At 47.7% G+C, this 19,603-nt stretch overlaps 1 protein-coding gene across 3 annotated transcripts; it reads right to left on the bottom strand.

The window, feature by feature from the left end:
- Positions 1-317: 317 nt before the first annotated feature.
- On the bottom strand, positions 318-19,334 carry GJA5 (gap junction protein alpha 5). Of its 3 annotated transcripts, none has more exons than XM_040582933.1 (2): positions 19,028-19,334; positions 318-3,237 (listed from the first exon to the last, which is right to left on the bottom strand). In XM_040582933.1, the coding sequence occupies exon 2, from the start codon at positions 3,182-3,184 to the stop codon at positions 2,075-2,077; it is 1,110 nt and encodes a 369-aa protein (XP_040438867.1). In that variant the 5' UTR covers positions 3,185-3,237; positions 19,028-19,334; the 3' UTR covers positions 318-2,074. The 3 variants fall into 3 exon arrangements, with proteins under 3 accessions (XP_040438867.1, XP_040438866.1, XP_040438868.1); XM_040582932.1 differs by having other exon boundaries at positions 19,034-19,334; XM_040582934.1 differs by lacking the exon at positions 19,028-19,334 and adding an exon at positions 13,774-14,354.
- Between the last annotated feature and the right edge of the window lie 269 nt (positions 19,335-19,603).

The raw sequence follows: 19,603 nt of genomic DNA, 5'->3' as shown, positions 1-19,603 counted from the left end.
GGTGTGTTAGGGGATGCAAGGAGGGAGCTTTTCCATTGCAAGAGGGGGGAAGCTCTGCTCTTTGGCCAGTTCTTCCCAGTCTTCCTTGGTAATGCAGAGGCAGGCAGGGGAGCTGGAGGGGGTTTCTGTTAGCCAGTCAATCAATCATTTCCTGATGTTTATTATTTATCCCCCTGGCCGAGCCCTCCCCTCGTCCCTGCCACTCTGGGCAATGGGAATTTTTGTGATCTCTGAGCAGCAGAGGCTGGCGGGCAGCCTGGTCGATGCTAGCAGCTCATTCTCAGCCACGTGAGAGGAGAAACATCAACAAGGAGAGATGGAGTTAGAACTTTATTAGGAGAAACCTAGACACAATTGACTAAAATCTCTTGTTAAGGAGAGCACGCAGGTCTTTTCAGGATTAAAAAATACACATGTATAAAACAACTTGCAAACAAAAAAATGTTCCCCCCCCCCTCCCCCCCCGTGTGTGAATATGCATGTATATGTACAGGGAACTGTACCAAAGCTAACCGTGTGTCAGGAGCGAGGATTCGCAATCCCTTTCGGTGGCCCTAAGAGAGAGGATGGCTCGGTCCCCTCGTAAGCTGGTCCCCAGCCATTCCCTCCCACACAGCCCAGTGCTGGGAAGCTGTGGCCTGTGTCTGAAAGGGCAGCACAGGGTAAATGGCAGGGAGCAGCTTAGCTGTTTAGCAAAGCTTTTTAAAAAAGGGATGTTGGCTCTGCACCGAGAAAATGTATCAAGGGTGGGAGCTGCCTACGGACCTCACCCACCGGGCTCACTGTGCGGTGCTGGGCACTGGTGGCTGCTCTGAAAAGGCTACAGCAGTAAAAAGAATTGGTCCATGGGTGATTTCTTATGCCGTACGCGCTAGGGATGGAAAGCAGAGATGAAGATGACCTGATGGCAGAACAAAGACTTGCTGTGAGGACAAATACTTGGGCTTGTGCTGGCTGGCAGGCTTGAGAGGGCAGCCAAGAGCTGAGTGATGTGCAGGACCTGGAGAGGACTCCTGCTCCCTGCAAAAGCTGCTGAAGTGTTTTGTTATGTTAGTGAGGAGAAGACACAGGCCGTACCTCTTCTGCAGATAAACAAAGGATGTTCTTCTCTCAAGCTGGCAGCTGGCAGCGCCCTTGCAGCAGCATCAGGCTGCTTGAAAGATGAGTTTTAAAGTGGGGAAACCCATTTGGTTTCAACATGGTAATTCCTCTTTTTCTGCTGGTAAGATATCTGTTCTCACAGGAGAGTCTATTTCTGTTAATGGATGTCTTGCTTAGAATGGATGACACAAGTATCTTGGGAAAATTCCCTGATTTCCACCAACTGGTCATCTAAGCAATATCCCTGCGGCCAGTCTGCTATGCTGACTTAGGAATGAGGAAGGGATTCCAACTTTAGACATGAAGCAGCTGTGCGTGAGGGACCACAGACATCCTCATTCATGGGGAAGTTATATACACAGTGTCAAAAAATTCAAGTAGGATTTATTGTATAGGTAAACGTATAAAATATCTGGGCTCAGGTAGAGAAAATGGTGGGAGTGGGGGTGGTTAGAAAGAGGGAAAACAAAGCAGATGAGAGTGTCTTCCAGAAAGCCTAATGGTGTGTTTCTGTCCCTGCAGGTGGGAGAAGCTTCAGCTCAGTATAATTGCCAAGCTGATCTAGCAAATGTTGACTGGATGCCAAAGAAGATGCAAAGGGGTTGAGGTCCAGTCAGTCTGGTGGATACAGTGTCGAAGTGGGTATCACTGGGCAGCCTCAGGAGTCTGGCGACCTGTGCTCTACCAGGCTAAGGACGGTGAGTCTCCAATCCCTGTGGGTCTCGTGATGAAAATATGGCCAAGAGGTTCACATCTTGAGATCAGCGCCTCTCTTCAGTGCCTGTCTCCCAGTGTCTGCCCCTGCCTTAAGCTGTGAGAGATGCTGTCTACAATATAACAATGATGTTCACTGAAAGGGAGCACAGGGGTGTTAAAACAGAGAGAGATTAGCGGTAAGAGTCTGGAGTCCACTTTGCAGAAGTTTTTCTAAGTGCTGAGACTGCTCCTTCTTCTCATCCCTCCTGGAGACAGGTCACACAGACAAATCATCTGACCTTGCCTTGCTGCTGGCACGGCTGGTCTTGCTGAACCGGCGTTTCTCATTGAAGTAGTTCTCGGGGAAGGCGGGTGCCACACATTCGTTGGCCACCTCTGGACTCTCCACGTAGCTGGACTTAATGAAGGGCCCTTCACCAGCAGCATCCTCCTGGCCATGGACCTTCTCGGTGGCAAAGTTGGCGGTGTTCTGCTGGGAGGCCATCTTGTTGCTGAAGGGACTGATGAACTTCCCATTGGGACTTGACAAGCACTGGTTAAAATCTGGTGGAGGAGTGTACATCTGGGCCCTTTCTACTTGCGGGGCAGACTCCAGTCTCCCGGGGGCTGTGCTGGGGCTGGGTTTGTAAGACCGGGAGCACCTCTCTTTGGCTTTCTTCCAGCCCAAGTGGTAGAGCTCAGCCAGGCTGAGGAAAAGGGAGAGCACCGCCACAGCCAGCATGAAGACGATGAACACGTTCTTCTCGGTGGGACGGGAAACGTAGCAGTTGACGGGGTGGGGGCAAGGTGCCCGCTGGCAGATATACAGGGTCTCCAGGAAGATCCCGTACAAGACATACTGTCCCACAATGAAGGCCACTTCCATGGCCGTGCGAATCAAGATGCTGTAGACGTAGGTGTTCAGCAGGCTGCCCCTGAGTATAATTTTGCCTCCTGATTCATCCCAGCAAGACAGCTCAGCCTTCTCTGCCGCAGCGCACTTCTGCTGGTAGTAGGTGTCACCGTTGTTTTTCATCTCTCGAGCCTCTATTTCTGCCTCCTTCATCTTCCTCTTCTCCTCCATGCGCACCGTGTGCATCGCGTGGCCCATGTACACCAGAGATGGGGTGGAGACAAAGATGATCTGAAGGACCCAAAACCGGACATGGGAGATGGGGAAAGCCTTGTCGTAGCAGACGTTCTCGCAGCCGGGCTGCTGGGTGTCACACATGAAGTCAGACTGCTCGTCTCCCCAGGAGGACTCAGCTGCTGTGCCCAGCACCAGCATCCGGAAGATAAAGAGCACGGTCAGCCAGACTTTCCCCACCACTGTGGAGTGTTTGTGGACCTCCTCGAGGAACTCTCCCAGGAAACTCCAGTCCCCCATTTCAGCTCACCAGGAGGGGTGAGAGGTCTTGACGGGAGAATTAGACACAGCTTCTGTGGGAGAAAATAGAAGAGAGTGGTTCTAAGGAGGGTTAGGAAATGGGCAACTAGGAAAGGATGGAGTGAAATGATTTGTTTTGTGTCAAAGGATTTTTTTTTTTTTCACCTGAAATAAATGAGGTCTGGTTTGATGAAAATTTTGTTTCACATCAACTGAATACTGTGTTGCATTTTTTTTTTTTGTTTTATTCAGCTCCTGAAATGAAAAGTCACCTTTTTGGCGTGACCCAACTACAATCCATTAAATGGGCTGCTAAAGCTTTGAGGATGGGCCAGATTTATTTTTGGTTCAGAAAGTCCTTTCACTGCTGTTTGTACATTACATCCTCCGTGCACTGTGCAGTTAAAGCGGCATTCGTCTGTCTGCAAACTGCACTCCGAGGAATCCTTACTGGGCTGATCCCCTGGGAGGTAAGACTGGAGTCTACAGCTTGGTCTGAGTAGTGCCTTGGCACTTTCATGTTGCCTTTGTGCAATACCTGCACCGACAGCTGCAATGTGAAGTGCTCGCAGCGCTGGGCTTGATGCCACCACTGAAAGAAATGCAGAGGAAACCTTTCTGTTGCCCACCTGCCCCTTGGCCATAGGTTTTGCTCTGGTTTTGCAGTGTCGCCAGTTGCAAGCGCTTCATTTACAAGCTGCAAATGTTCTGGGGAGTGTGAAGACTTTGATGAGCTGTGCCAGCCCTGTAAACCAAATCTGCTGCCACCCTGTCATGCCTCTCTGAGAGGGGACTGCTGCAACCTCTGTATGGTGGATCTTGCTCTTGCTTAAGAGCAGACAAAATTCATAGTTGAAATGAGACAAAGAAAAGTCTCCTCTGGAACGCCACCCAAGGACCAGCAGCTCCTGGGAAGCGCTGTTTGGTAGGTGGTTTGATGAGAGGAAAGGTTTGGGTAAGGTTGCAAAGTGAAGATGTAGAAGGGCCTGCTTCAGTTTTGTTTCTGACTCTGACAGACTTTTTCTGGCCAAGTCACTTAACCTCGTGGATAAACAGAGAACGATGGGTTTGATCCATCTTTTGTGGGCCTCTACGGGAGTGCTTGAGCAATCATTTGATCCAGTTATACTCACCATACTCACCTTCCCGGCGGAGCCCTCCCCTGTGCATGAGTTAAGGGCCAGGTGCTATGAAGTGTGCAGTGTTACCTCAGAGAGAATATTCTCCCACAGCCACTCTCTTTGAAAATATGCTTTTGATAAATAAATGAAAAACCTAATAATTATCATAATGAAATATGAAAAGCACTAGACAAAGTGAATCCCAAAGCCATAGGGACCAAACTGTTAACTCTTCTTTATTGTCCCTTGGCCTGTCTTTAAGAGCCAATTAGTTTTACTGTGCAAAGAATGTCTGTGGAGAGTAGACACTGTTAAAAGCTGAAAATTTACTGCGGCAATATTGTGCAGTTTTCCTGTGAGCAAGAGCTGGAGGACAGAGAGAGAACACTTGCTGGGGTAACGGCATCCCTTCCTCTGGTTACGTGAGTGATATAATCCAGCGTGGCAGCGCACACGATGACTTACGCCATCGCTTGTCTGTGTGCGGCGTCCATCTGCAAGGATGGATGGGGCAAAGATCAGAAGTTGAATCCCTAAATTTTCTAGGGATCCCCTAAAATCCCTGGTGCTGCTGAGGACTGCCTTGTGGAAAGGTGAGGACTGTGCAGGTCAGGAGGCAGGGAGGTGGCCACCCGCTGCCCCACCGCCTGCCAGAAGCCGGGTGAGGAGGGAGAAAGGGCGCGCTGGGAAGGAAAGGACGGGCTTTGGCTCTTGTCTGCTGTGGCAGGCATGCTGCAGGGCTGACGTGGGTCCTGGTGGCTGCTTGGTGAATGCAGCAGCTTTCATCTGCTGCCAGCCCACAACTGGAGGAGCAGTAATGCAGAAAATCAGCAAGTCTTTCTGACTCCTCTTGTCTGCGCTGATAAAAACCGCCAAATGTGTGGGTCTGTCTTACTTTCTGAAACGGTTTTAGCGCAGTTACCGCATTCTGGAGAATTTAGCGTGTGGCTTCATTCTGTGAGTACTAGGGCATTAAATACAGGCAGATAAATCAGGGATGGGAAATATTTACATACTGTTGCACTGAAGTCAGGGGTTTTAATATTTTTTTTTTCCTTATAGTGCAGACAAGGCAACCAGCTACCTACAGTTCAGTGTGCAGGCAGTTCGAAATTTTACCATGGCTTGTTTTCCCTACGGAAGGCTGCTAAACCTAGACACTTGTAAATTGTAAAAATCAATGTGTACAGAACACAAAGTAAAGCAAATGTAAGCGCAAGAGGAATTCAGAAATAAAAAATGTTAATGGATGCGAGAATAACAGTAATTCACCTGCCTCACGCATGCAGAAAATTTTCCAAGAGGATGTAAATCAGAAGGATCCAAGGCTGGCAGCCGTGAGGATTAGGCTGGATAATAGGGCCATTTCCTCTGCCTTTCCCTGCCGGCTGCTGCCCTGCACAAGGCTGCTTAAAGGAGGGGCTGCCCAAAGATGCCTCCCGAGCATCCTGCTGCAGCCTCACAGAGAGGTGAGATGGCTGCTGCCGGGGGGTAGGTGGCCACAGGAGAATGGGCTTTGAAAACCAAGAGAAGGCGTTTCCCTCCTAGAGCAGTATTTTTGGCTTAGATGTTTTTTAGTTATTAGTGAGCTATTCTGGCAACGCCACACCGAGGGCCTTCTAGAGCAGCAGAAGAGAGCAATCTAGCACTCTGCTGCCAGTAAGCAGAGAAGGATTGTTGTCACCTCCTGACAGCTTTTCCTGGCTACGCAGGACTGCCTCTGAGCTAGCCTTTCTTAACTATTCTTGGGAATTTTCCATATAGTTCCCTTTCCTCATTCCCAGACTACTGTTGTCCTTGCCTACTTTGACCTCTCAGAATGCGAGCGTCTGTGGCCTTTTGTGTTCCTCGTTTGGGCTCGGTCAGACAAATCTTGTCTTGCTCTGACGTGACTCAGCAAAAAACACCTCTGGGTGCCTTTGCGGGGTCTCAGCACCTGATAGAAGACTGTCTTGAGAGCAGAGTCATGCATATCCATGCAGAGCCGTGGGCCGTGCCGCTGCCCGGCTGTCCTTTTGGCTGGCAGCTTTCTGCTGGATCAACAGGGGAGCTGTGCGCCGTCATGGGATCTTGGCACCCGCAAACGTGCGTATGACAAAGAGCAGTGTCACCTGGCACAAACCCAGTGATGTGCCCGTCCCGGTTCAATCATCACCTGGAACGCTACTAAAGCTGGGGAAAACCAAAAAAAAAAGGCCGCTCAGCTCCGGGCTGCCTTGTGACTGCCAAATTCCATGACAAAAATACCCCGGCGGGGATAGCACCTGCTAGTACGCCAGGCTGGCTTGCCAGCCGTGGGCTGCTCTCCTCCATTCCTGTTTTCCACTGCCTTTTTCTGCGGGAGGGGAAGCATCCATTGCTCTCAGAGCAGTTTTGCCCATCCTCTTGGTGATGCCACATGCTCTGAAGGACAGGCAAGCATTTCACGTCGCTGCTGCTTGTTCCAGCCAGCATGCTCGTTCTGGTGGGACTAGCCAGAGCTCTGCCAAACAGCTAGGAAATTCACACCAGAGAGCCAGGAGGGCTGTTTGTGTGCAATCATCTTCTTTATATGAGTTTATTTCCCCATGGGTTGTTAGGAAGAAAGTTTCCCCCTCTTTTGAAGACAGGCGAGGCTATCAGCAGTGATATAAATAGCTGAGCTTGACACTTCACGCTAACTTTTCCCACAAGGAAGGTGACAGGAGGTCGCCAGCTCTGCAGGATGTTTCTAAAATAAAGTGGAGAGCCTGATTATAATGCTGTTTCTGATCTCCCTCGCTGGGCTCACCTCTTCCCCTTGGCAGGTCCCGGGGGTGCGCGGAGAGGCTCTACGAGGAAGGCTCCTTTGTGTGGGGCAAGCACAGTTTGCAGAGAGGGGGAAAGTAACGAAGTCAAAGCCATTGTATTTTTGCCCAATCTGTGTCTGTGATTTGCTCAGTTGGATACAAAGGTATCTGATAGTGAGCCAGATGTCCCAACGAACTGGAAGGCTGGGGCCCAAGATGTCTTGAAGAGGCTCACACACCAGCGTGGGGCTGTGTGTGGAGGCCACGCAACAAGTCCATCCCCTCTGGGCTACCAAGTGGGGTGGTAGCCATCTCCTTTAGCTACTGGGCACACGAGAAGTGACAGCCCTGTGCAGTGGAGCATCCAGGTCAGCTATGGCACGGTCAGTGCCTGGGAATTGCTTGTGGCCTTCCCTCCTCCAGCTGTGTCACTTCATACCAGGTCCAGGCTAGTGTGTGGGTTAATTAAAATAAATTAAAATTAAACACCTAGCTTCCATGGGTGGTATGCGGACACCGATCTTTTCCCCTGTGTTGACAAATGTCAGGCTGCAGCCTGACTGGTCCCTGCACTGCAGAACTGGCCCCTCACACCTGTCGATGCTTAGGAAGGACACTTTCAGTTCTGTGCTGGAGATTAATTAGTTAACGTTGCTTTGCTATACAGCTGCACCTTCACTTAAGGATCTCCAGCCCCTCCGTTAGCAGTAATCCAGAGTAATCCAGCCTCGCAGCATCCCACCCAGTGCAGATGCTGTCATCTTTGTCCTGCAGATGGTGATCGATGGGGTACAAAAAGGGCAAGTTTGAGGTCACTGTGTTAGTGGCAGTCTGGGGACAGAGCTCAGGGGTGCTGACTTGCAAACCTGTGTCTTTTTTTCTGTGCAGCACTGCCTCTTAGACTTGGTGATAGCGACACAACACTGCTTCTACAGCACAAGGAACATCTGCTTCTACAGACGACAGCCCTTCTCTCCTGTGCCCCAGGACAATACTGTCTTGGTGACCTGAAAGAAACCTCTCTTGTACTACTCTTCTATAGCAGGTACACACAGAAGAACCAGAGGTTCTATTATTATTATTATTATTATTATTATTATTATTATTATTATTATTATTATTATTATTATTATTATTATTATTTTGTGCTTTTCTAAGAGATTAACTTGTCATTACATGGCAGGGTGCGCAGCCATGGTGAGTGCCCAAAAGGAGGAAGCACCCTTTTTGATGTACATACACGGTGTTCCTTTGTGGCCAGGACCTGGTCAGGATGCATTTTGGGGACACATGACTTAAAATATTAGAAGATGAATAAGGTTAGAAATGCACTGCCCAGCGTGGGTACAATGCTGTGAGTGCTGGAGGCTTTTCATAGCGTTGTGACACAGATTGATGCCAAAGCCCACCTCAGCAGGTATCTTTTTGTTCACTGTTTACTGATATTGGCTCCTTCATACGTGTATACAACAAACAAGCAGTGACCTATTAGGCATTTTTGTGCAAGCACCATCCCTCTGGCTTTGTATATGCATGCATGTGCTTATGATAAATTTCTTCCTGAAATAGGCCAGTTGTTTACCCAAATTTGTAACTCTTGATTTGTGTATGGATCTGGACTAAATAGGTTTGTACATCTTTATGCTTCAAAAAACCCCCAACAAATCTGATATGTTTGCCTAGGTTCCTTTCTAGTTCCTTGGGTTCAAAGTCCTGTGCTGGACCAGTATCAGGAGCAGTGACTTTGACTCCAGTGCTCCAATCTCATGGGAGAGGCAGAGCTCTGCGTTAACAGTTCCTGTCCTAGAAGACAGACATCTGATGTTTCTCATCCCTCTGCTTCTCCTGAGTTCATTGCAATTTCTGGAAGGGTCGTGCTGGTATCCAGACCACTGGCCCTGCTTGCAGTTGCAGACAGCTTGTTATTCCTTGATGAGGTGTGCTTTCCCCCTCCTCTCCAAATGTGGAAAATCTCCGAGTTCACAAAAAAGAGAGTGGGTGAGAAGATAAGGGAGTTGAATGACCCGTCACCTCCTGAACACACACACAGTCCTGACACGCACGAGGACAAAGACTGAGGGAAATCACTCAACACCTCCAAGTGTGTACATGAGGGATGTGTTACACACACAGATGGCATTATTATGTGAAATATTTTAATCTGAAGTGGTGGTGGAAGCTGCAGTCTCCCAGTTAGTGCATTTTTATTATTTGTCTATCCAGGACATCTACTGCTATTTTCCTCCTCTCTCCTTGGCTAGGCTCAAAATATGCTTTCATGTGTCCAAATATTAGGGCAAAGCTCTGCCTGATGTGGATACTGGAGACCAAGGAGAGAAGACCTTGAACTCAGTTGAGTCAAGCTGAGGAATGAATTAGTCCCACTGTGTTTGACAAGGATGCATCAAATAATTACATGACAGTGGCACCCGGGCTTGCACTTAGGATGCAGGGAGCCCCTCTAATTCTCTTGGGACTCTCTCTCTTTGCCTTAGAGAAATGTGGGTCCCCAGAGAGCCCAACAGATTTGATGAAACTGGACTTGGGATAAGCTAAGTGAAGCCTTACATGTGCTTTTTGCTAGAAAAAAACATCAATTCTCTCCCTGATGTAAATGCTGCAAAGAGGCTAATGGATATTACTCTGCTTACTCCTTACCTAACAGGTTGAAGAGCATCCAGGTCAGGATTCGGTACAGAGCGTGGTGCTCTTTCCAGTTTCTTTATCTTTGCAGGGAGACGCTAACTGATATGAATTTGCAGACAATGCAGAATTGGCCAGCGCTGTATACAGGGGAGGGGACGAACAGGGCAGGGAGAGCTCTGGGAAAGAGAAACACGCTGAGAAATTTGGGGGCTGCTGTAGTAAAGCTGTTCCTGAGCTCTGCTGAGAGAAGCTGATTTTAAGCACTGCTGAGTCAGCAGGGGAGGCTGGTATAAGAAGGGTGCCGGGGATGGCAGGCGTCACACTGGGTCCAATATAGCAGCAAAAACCTGCCCATGTGATTTTAGGCTGCTTCATAGACTGCACGAGGTGCAACTTGTTATAGTGTTGAAATGAAACAGACTGGAGAGGTAATGGGAGAAGGAGTGGGCTCTCATTCAGACTTTTCCCATCCCTTCTTCCCTGCTCTCCGAACAGTGTCTCCCTGCCTATCACTTCCCCATTGCTCTCCTACAGTCAAGCTCCCCCCTGCAGAGCCTTGCCTCAGGTTTTTGGCAGTTTTGACCAGTTAACTCTTTACAGCACCCAGATTGCTAACGCTTTCAGCTTTAGAAAGGGGAATTTTTCACTGACTATCTACTTCCCACTTAGTACTACCTTGTCAAATCTCATTTCTGCCTTCTTTCCAAAAATCCGTAAGATTCTTTTCACACTCCAGCCTCACTGCTGTATCCTTGCCTGAAGTATTTAATTTCTCATTCATAGTGAAGTCTGTCTATAGCTTGTGAGTGGGTTATTTTATATACTGAGTGTATGTACGTATATACATGCACCATCACCACCCCCCCTTTATAAACAACTAATACTGAATTTGCAAAACCCAGTGGCAGGGAGTTAGGAAATGCTAGAGTTACTGTTTTCAGTAATCTTAATTCAATCTCTTTGTGCCTGTGCCTCATAGCTATGAGCCTTTAACCACATCCTCACATTGTCACCTCATTCTTTGCACAGGATGCCTGCCTTGTTCTGTGCCAGCCTGGCTGGGGCTTTCTTGAACAGCAGCTATTCAATGTTTTCTTTTCTCCTCATTGTTCAGTGGGTGGCCTGTGCCTCATTTACTGTACGTTATTCAAGTTCAGTTCTAAGGACAGAATTATTAGTTTCCTCATGGGTTTTCCTATGGCTTTCATCGCAACAGTATCTGATTGCTTCGCAATTATTAATTTACTTATTTTCATTACCACCCGGAGGTGGGGAGATGGTATTAGATCAGCTTTACAGCTGAGGAACTAAGGCAGTGAGAAATTAAGATAAAAAATGTTCATTAATTTTTGAAACTGTTTGGCAATGTTGCTAATCTGGTGGTTTTTTTTTTCAGTGTACTTAGCACTATATAATGTATGTTCAAAGCAGAGCTCTGTGTGGTTAATGCTGGAGTGGGAGAGTTTATCACTTCCACCAGTTGGACCACATCTACAAGTCAGATATCCATAAGACGACACCACTGAGGGGGCATTTGTGAAGAAACACGGCTTAAGTGGCTTGCCCCATCATAACAGAGGAAATTGGAGTAAGAAGCAAGAATTAACCTCAGTCCTCTTGGAGAGCTTTATCTAATTTTAAACTGGAAACAGTTTTCCTCCCATCCCACTATTCCTTCCCTTCACCAGACATCTGAATCAGCCAAAGACCCCGGAGCTCTGCAGCAGTCACCCTCACCGCATTGCTTCCCTTCCAAAGCGACACAGACTGGCATCTGTCACCTTCTCTGCTTCTAGGGGAGAGGAGTTTCGTGTGGAAATTCTCAACCATTCTCAAGGCATGTCCATAATGACAAAGATAATGAGGAAGGATGGAAATGTAAGTGTAACCCCCTCGGTTCTTACATTAAAAACCACTGACCCCTCTTTATAGACACACTAGAGAGACTTAGAAACTTAGAAGCATGCGTCTCTATGCTCATTGCTTACTGTGTGGCACAAATATTTCTTTGTTGCAGGAAAGAGCTGGCATTCTCGAATTCATAGAGATCTTTCTGTTGCTTATCAATAGCTGTAAAATTGACACCCCCCCACCCCACCCCCCCTAAATTCTTAGCCCCCAAACTGAAGTTTCTCTGGTGCCTCCTGGGAGCTATTTCTAATTTTAAGCCTCTGTCCTCGTGCCTCATACAACAACACCCGAGGTGTGGAGCAGTCTCTGAAATGTGCTCCCTAATGACATGGTACAGTGCTGAATTACTCATTCCTTCTTGTCTGTTTTCAATGCTGCAAGATAAGTCACAAAACAAGGGCAAAAGTGCAGAATGTGTGAAATCTGCCTGAAGGTCAAAAAGAGAAGAGAGGGTAGAGTATGAAGTTCTGTATTTTCTGGCAAGGTTTGAATTTTTCATATGAAAGCTCGTAATACTAAAATGTTGCGATAATATATACTGTTGAGTGGAAAAAAACCAACAACCCCAAATAGTTATAGTAGCAGGAATACTTAACATAGTTCCCAAGCGACTGGAGCCTGATGAGTATTTTAAACCCTGAAGCCTCAGGAATTCTCCTAAACTACTGTTCTACTCCTAAGCAAAGGGGGAAAAGAGTTAGAAATCTGTGCTCTTCTCAGAGCAGAATTTGAAAAGACCAGCAAATGCAGATTTTTTTTTGCTTCTGGTGCAAATACTGAGTACTGTGAGGCTTCTGAGTAACAGTTCAACCTGCTCCTAGCTGCACATGCATATGCACACATATATTACATGCATTAAGTTCTTTAGTCGTAAAGAGAGGGTCACATAGGCAGCAGTAGGGAAAAACTCTCACACACACTGCTTCACCGAGATAGTTTGACAGGTTTATTAGCATGAAGAAAGAATTCAACGATAAAGGCTCATTCAGCCTATGACTTTTTTAGCTAAGGTTTGTCCTTAAATAAATGCTAATTACACGATCCTCCAATTGTTTTTATGGTACTTCAGTGACAGAGGCACTGCCTCAGTTTACCTAAGCTGTTAAAATCAGAGTGCCACAAAGCTCATTAGACATGACAAATGGCAAGTAAAATGACCCTTCAGGAAATCAAAGGAGTCAGCACAGATCAGAGGTGGCAATTAGCAGGCAACCTTTACACTCATTGTGATTGCTTCTTTCCAGGTGGATGTATAGGGGTACCGCATTTTCAAGCCAAACTATTCTTTGAAATGCAGTGACAACGCTACCAGTATTCAATTATGGAAAATATAATTGAATGATTATTCCAAGTTCAAAAAGGGGAAAAAACTTAGGAAGGCAAATAAAAGTAAGCAGCAGCTGTTAGTGGGAGAGGGCATTTGTCCCTTTAGGTCTGTGTGCCTCTTTGCTGAGGCTGCCCTGGGCAGTGTCGGGATGGAGGAGAAAGGCATTCCCCCCGTGGCGCGTGCAGGACGGGTGACTGGGAGATACGAGCAAGGCACTTCTCTACATTTGAGTTGCATTCCCAGGCTCCGTGTCACAGACCGCTCGGGACGCAATATTCTCAAGGAAAAGAAACTGCGATATTTTGAAACCATCCTGTGCCCTTTGGAATATAGGCAGTTCAACGCAGACACTTGATCAAGTGTTTATACCCTGAGAGCCTCTCATAGGTAAGAGTTCCCTTCACCACCCTCCCCCGAGCAGCCTGACAGCAGGCTGAGACGGGATCTGACAGAAACTTGCAATTTGCACATTATAATGTCTAAGGCTACTTGGGGCTCTTATCCTGCTTTCCCGTACACTGAAGTCTGTTGCTATCCCTTTGATCGCAGGGAGGCTTCCTCCCCATTTCGGTAGCTGTCTGTGGCAAAAAAAGTTTCATTTTGAAAATGTCCCAAACCCATCTTGTTGCTAGTGGGAATGTTTTGGAGAGAAATTGAAAGGAAAAAGTAAATTTCTTGGGTTATTTTTGGCCATCCTTCTTTTCCTGCCTCACCACGTCCTTCTCTCCCCTCATGCTGTTTTCTCCTTGAGTGTAACAGCTTCATCTGCCATCGATGCTTCTGCAGTTCTGTTATTTCCCCCGCGTGGTTACTTACCGGCTTTCCAGTGTCTTGTCTTCTGCCTCCTTCCCTTGCTTTAGCACTTTTCCTTTCTGAGGTTGAGTTGGACTCCTTGTTCTTCTCAGTTGCTTGGGTTTATTCCTTTAATATGGTTCTCTCTCTCTCTTCCTCTCTCTTTCTCCACCCCCCTTTCTGTGTCACTTTCTGTCTTCCCCACTGGCTCTCTGCCTTTCCCCCTCTTCTTTCTTCACCTACTTTTCTCGTCTCTCCCACCCCCTCTAGCCTAATCTTGCTCTTTTCAAATCTAGTTTCCTCTTGTTTATCCTTTAAAGACCATGGACCTCATTCCTCCCTCTCCATTCTCAGGCTCTCCCTGTGCCACCCTCCCCATGCCGACAGGATGCACTTGCTGCCGGCTTCGCGCTGTCCCTTCCAGTCGCCGCTGCCGCTGTCCCTCACACCTCCTCCCCCAGATAACATGCCATGGTCTAAGCCTGCCTTAAATGAAAAGAGACAGCGGTGTCCCACAGCTACACCAGCCCAGCCCTGGGAAGCTTCTCCCACGCGAGACATCAACGAAGGACATTTTCCCGACTTATTTCGGCTTAACGTGGCAAAGCAGAGTCCGTGTGTAGAGGTCCTCCACCTCTGCAAATAGCATAGCGCTTGCTCTGCTGGCTTGGCCCAGGGGCTCAGGGCAGCCGTGGCCTTCTCCTGTAGGGCACCAGATGCTTCCCTGGAGGGTCTGACGGGCACCCTTCCTGATAAAAAGAGAATAACCTGCCCTTCAGGAGAGGTGTTTTTTGATACATACGCATGCCCTGCCACCTCCCTGCGCACACACGGGCCGCTGTGTGAGCATTTGGGCCTTTCTAAAGAAACGCTTTTGGCACAGCCAGTGTCCGAAGGTTGGTGTTCCGTGTGTGGGTCAAGTCGAGCCTCTGATTCCTGCCCATCGGGCCCCGGAGGGGAGGGTGAGCCAGAGACGTCTCCTGGCTTTGATAAAGGCTGGTCTCAGACAACCAGTGTCGGGAGGGTGAGGTTTGCACAGAAGACTCCGCTGCCCTGAGAACAGGCTTGCTGTGCACAGGCTCTGGCGGGTGTCCCTGCAGCAATCCATCCTGGGCTAGATATCTCCCATCCAGAGCGTAACTGCCCAGCGGTCCCTATGCCAGCAGATAGCGTAGCTCGTGGAGCAAAGGCAGTCCACAGAAAGACTACACAGTGCTGGCAGCTCTCCTAAGCTAATCACCGTTCTCCTGCTAATTTAGATTCAGAGTTAACCTCTGAATCCCTTTTAGTCACAAGACAAAGCCAGCCTACGTGGGGACAGTGCTGTGCAGAGGCCGCCTCTGGAGGCATGTCCTGCGTGGACACCCTCCCTCTGAAGCTGAGGGCAGCTCCTTCTCGGGAGGGCTGCATGGTTAGCGTGGGACACGAACACCGTGAATTCCCGTGGCAGCTCAGTAAACTGGTACGGGGAGACCCGTAGTCATCTGCTGCTTCATTCTGAACTTTACTGAAAGGCCTTCTGTGGCTTTCAAGAAAATGGGATTGTTTCTGGTGTTGTCCCTCCCTCTGCTGCCTGGCAGTTGCATACCTGTGATGGAATTTCATGGGAAGGAGAATACCACTGCGTTCTTTCGCCTTTCTTGAGTAATTTCCGTAAAGCATTATTATGTGAAGTCCTGTTGATTTTATGCTAGTGAAATTGTCAAGGACTTCACCATAGAAGTGTCCAAAAAAAGGTGTTAATAATACAGATCTAGCTCACAGATGGCTTTGGGATAGGCTAGCTAAGGCTTGTCAAGCGTTCCTCATGAGCTGTGGAGAGGCAGGTCCTGTGAGCGAGCCGTCTGAGATGCAATCCCCTCCCTGCATGGCTGACACGTTGCTGTACGCTCAGGATGGTCAGGTCTGATTCTCCCTGCTCCCTCCTCTGTGTTTCCTACCCCGGTATCGTTCCTGAGTGGCACAGTTATTCTCCTACAGAGTTCATCTCTGGATCCAGCAGATCCAGCCTGGTTCTGTTGAATGAACGAGGCAGGGGAGAAGGTTTCTCTCCAATATGGGCATCATGCACGTGAGGTAACTGTTATGGGATCCTTTCTTTTGTTGTTTTTGGGAACTATTTGAATTCTGATGCACAGGAAGGAAATGGGTGAAGGCAGACAGGGAGGCAAAAGACAGAAAGGCGAGTAGAGATGCTGTATGGATACCTCAGCCAGCCCCTCAGTGTGTTGTCCCTTCTCTACTGCACTCTCTTCAAGGAAACCCAGGGATCATGGCAGCTTCTTCAGCTCCACAGTTAGAGAAATAGCTGCTTTGCCCACTGATAAGCTGGGAAGAAGGATTTTTCCTCCCCTCCCCAAGAGACTGCTATGCAAAACTTGTATGACTTGAGTGAGGAGAGCAAGTGGAAGAGAATGCTCCCCCAGAGAGCGGGAATGAGGAGAACAGCTGACAGCTTGCCATGTGCAGCTTGCAGATCTCAGCACTTTACCATGCTGTGGAACAGATTTTGAAGGAAAGGAGAAATAAAGCCAGGAGGTTAGGGGAAAATAACACGACATGTACCATCTTTTGATCAGAGGTAAGTAGCTTTCCTGGGGTAAGATTCCTGACCCCCTAGGTCAAAGAAACATAGCAGACCTGATCTACCTAGACTTCAGTAAGGCATATGATACGGCATCCCAGAAGAAGCAAATTAGTAGAGAAGATTCAGCTGAAAAAAAAACAGGGAGTATTGGAGAAATCCTTAGGCAGCTAAGAGACTGACAAAACTGAGACACCAGTTCCCTAACAGGCTGAAGGGAAGTTATCTGTCAGGCTGCTCAAAGGTTGCTCTTGGGACTGATATTTTTTAATATTTGTGTTAATTACCCTTGGCACTGAAAGTAGAAATGTTAGTGAAATCTGCTGATGGAACAAAGCTGGGAGGTATCACCAGGGCAGAGGTGGATTCCAGCACTCGGAGAGTTGAAGGCTCTTTGTGACTGCAGCGATCCAGGTGAGGTTGAGCAGGAGACTGCAAAGTCACTCACTAGGAACTTGTTGCTCAGTGAGTAGCAGGAATCTCCTTTAGCAATTGGGAGTTCCTTGTTGGCAGGACTGAGACAGGGAATGTCCTGGGTGAAGGTCACCAAAGGAGGAGGAACCAGTGATGCTATGTGGGGGTGAAAGGCTAGTGAGCTTTCAGGACGTAGCAGTATTTCCAGTTGCAGCCAGTGAAATGAATGTCATCCAAGAGGATGTGAGACTCCACCAGAATAATGTGTGCAGTGCTGCTCACCCACATTCAAGAAAGATATCCAGCCTGGAACAGGTGCAGAGAGAGGCAACAGGGGGATCCGAGGGACGGAGGGTGTCTCTCGGCTAAGGGTATGTTTACTTATCAGTCATAGAAGTGACTGCAGAGAGAGATTTGAGCCGATTTGGAAATCGATGCCGTGCCCGTTTGAGCTTTTCTGCATTCATTATTTTGCACTGAACTTCATGCTAGTGCAGCTACCCAAGGTAATTAAAACACGGTGTGATGTGCCTGCAGGGTGAATACTATAAGCGAGCTTAGTTACTTAGTCTGGCAGAACAAAGGTTAAGAGATGAGAGGTTTGCTGCCTATAAATACTTCTAGAAATTGGGGTTTGGGAGAGCTACATAAGCTAAAGGACAATGTGGCACAAGAATAAATAGATATAAATTGGCCATGAATGAATTTAGGTTGGGAATCAGAAGGTTTCTAAGCAACAGAGCAGGGGAGGAGGTGCTGGAACAGCGTTCTAGTAGCACAAGTGAGGGCGGAAACCTAATGAGATTTAGGACAGAGCTTAGTAAGTTTAGAAAAGGCCATTTGTTTTGTATTTGCCTGTTATTCAAAGGGATTGAACTTGATAAGCCAAGAGGTCCCTTATTCATTCTATTTCCTGTACTTGCCTTATTGCCTTATCGGAGCTGCTCCCTTTCGCACAGAAGCCAGGTAAATCCTGAATAGAGTATGTGTGATGAGTTTTTTGGCATTGATCCCATAGATATTTAATGGAAGATTCATTCTGTGTCAGGGCTTTAAACAAACAAAAAGAGCAAGCCAACACAATGCGTGGAGAAGGTCTGCAAATATATTTGAGAGCTCACATATGAAAGACCTTCTTCACATAAAACATGTTCTTGGAGCATCTGGCTTTGCTGGAAGGCTGTTTGGAATATGGGTAGATGCTCTCCTGAGATTTGAGAACTTCAGAGGCTGAAGGGAAAATGTCTTGTCCTTTCCTGCCATTACTGAGGACTTCGTGCTTGGGGAGGATATCAGATTTATTGCATTGAGAAATTTCAGAAAAAAACATCACCCAGAAGCGGTTGAGATAGAAACTTTTCATATGTATTTTATCTCTGATGCCTGGCCACAGCACTGCACATATTCTGATTCTTCATCTTGTCCCATGCTGGACAGGCACCTCTAGTACCTTCTCTAAAGCACTGATGGATGCTACCTGCCTGGTGAAACATTTTATCTAAAAAACTGCGGACATGATTGAAAGAGAAAGAGGGAGAGGGAAGTTCTCTGTTATACATTAGACCACTGGAGACAGCTTGAAGGCATCCTCCAGCAGGAGGCAAGTTCCCAAGGACGGTCTGGGCCCAGGGGAACAGCAGCAGCATGTGACGATGGGCCCCTGAATGAGGGGGAGCAGTTGTATAGTAACAGTTCCTTATTTAGTAAAAAATCCCAAATTATTCGATTACAGAAGGATGCTTTCCCCTTCCCAGCCCAGAGTACCAAACCAGCACAGAGTGAGGAAAGAGGAAACAAGAAACAGCGAGGCATGAAACGTCACTATATGTTAGTCTCATTCACCAGTAAAGTTTTCAGCAAGAAAAACTGGAAGGTTTTTTCATCTCACTGAGGAGAAATGATCATCTGTCCCAAAGTGACTGCTCAGTTGTGAGCTTTATGCTACTGGAAATAAAGCACAGCACTCTCACAGCTACTGCTTCCAGTTCTCAACTCTGTGGCATCTCTGAGCAGAGAAGTGCTTAGCAAATGGTAATGTAATTACGGCTCCTATAAACACTCTCCTTGCTTTACAGGTGGAGGAACCAAACCATGGAGAGCATAAAGGGTTTGTCCAAAGGACCAGCAAGTCATTTTCAAGCACGGGGTCCTCATCTACCTAGCCACTAGACATTCATCTTGTCCTATAAACTTCCAGCTAGATGAATCGCTGCTTTACAAAGATAGATGTGTGTATACATATATATGTTTCCCAAAGTGAGAAGAACAGAAAGAAGAGACCTTTACCTCTTTTTGCTGAGCCTGCACAGGTAGAGGGAAGAGCAGGTGAAGTTGACTGAAGGGTGAGCTTCAGCACAGCTCCTTGGTCTTGCTGGAGCCCACCTCTCCGTCAGGGTTCAGCTCCCAGAAGAGATCCGTCTCTGAGGGAGGACACTCTGGACAGGGTAAGCAAACCCCAGTCAGCTCCCAGGAGCTCAGCCTCCTGCTGTGGTCTGACACTGTCTCACTGGCTGGAGATTCCCTCAAGCCTGTAGGACTGATGCTGGGGGAGACTAGCTCCCGAGCTGTTCCTGACATGCACTGGCAGCTGTCTGCCTGCTATTCTTTTAAAGAGTCTTCATGGATCAGGATAAAAATGTGATCTTACGCAGGCGGCATTGTAAGCACAACTTGGCTCAAGTTCAGCTCTTCCTCTGGCTCCCAGCTACTCTATTTTTATTGAAGGAATTCGAGGCTATCAGAAAGGAAGTCAAATTGTTTTAGGAAAACAATAGAAAAGCAACTTGAAGTTTATTAGCTTCCTGCCCAGGGCCTGGGACCAACTTGTCAAACTTATTAGAGCGATGGCAGAGCTAT

This window comes from Falco naumanni, chromosome 2, assembly GCF_017639655.2.
Source record: "Falco naumanni isolate bFalNau1 chromosome 2, bFalNau1.pat, whole genome shotgun sequence".
Classification (NCBI taxonomy): Eukaryota; Metazoa; Chordata; class Aves; order Falconiformes; family Falconidae; genus Falco; species Falco naumanni.
The sequence above is the reverse complement of the archived record's forward strand: the minus strand, read 5'-3'. Positions and strand labels throughout refer to the sequence as shown.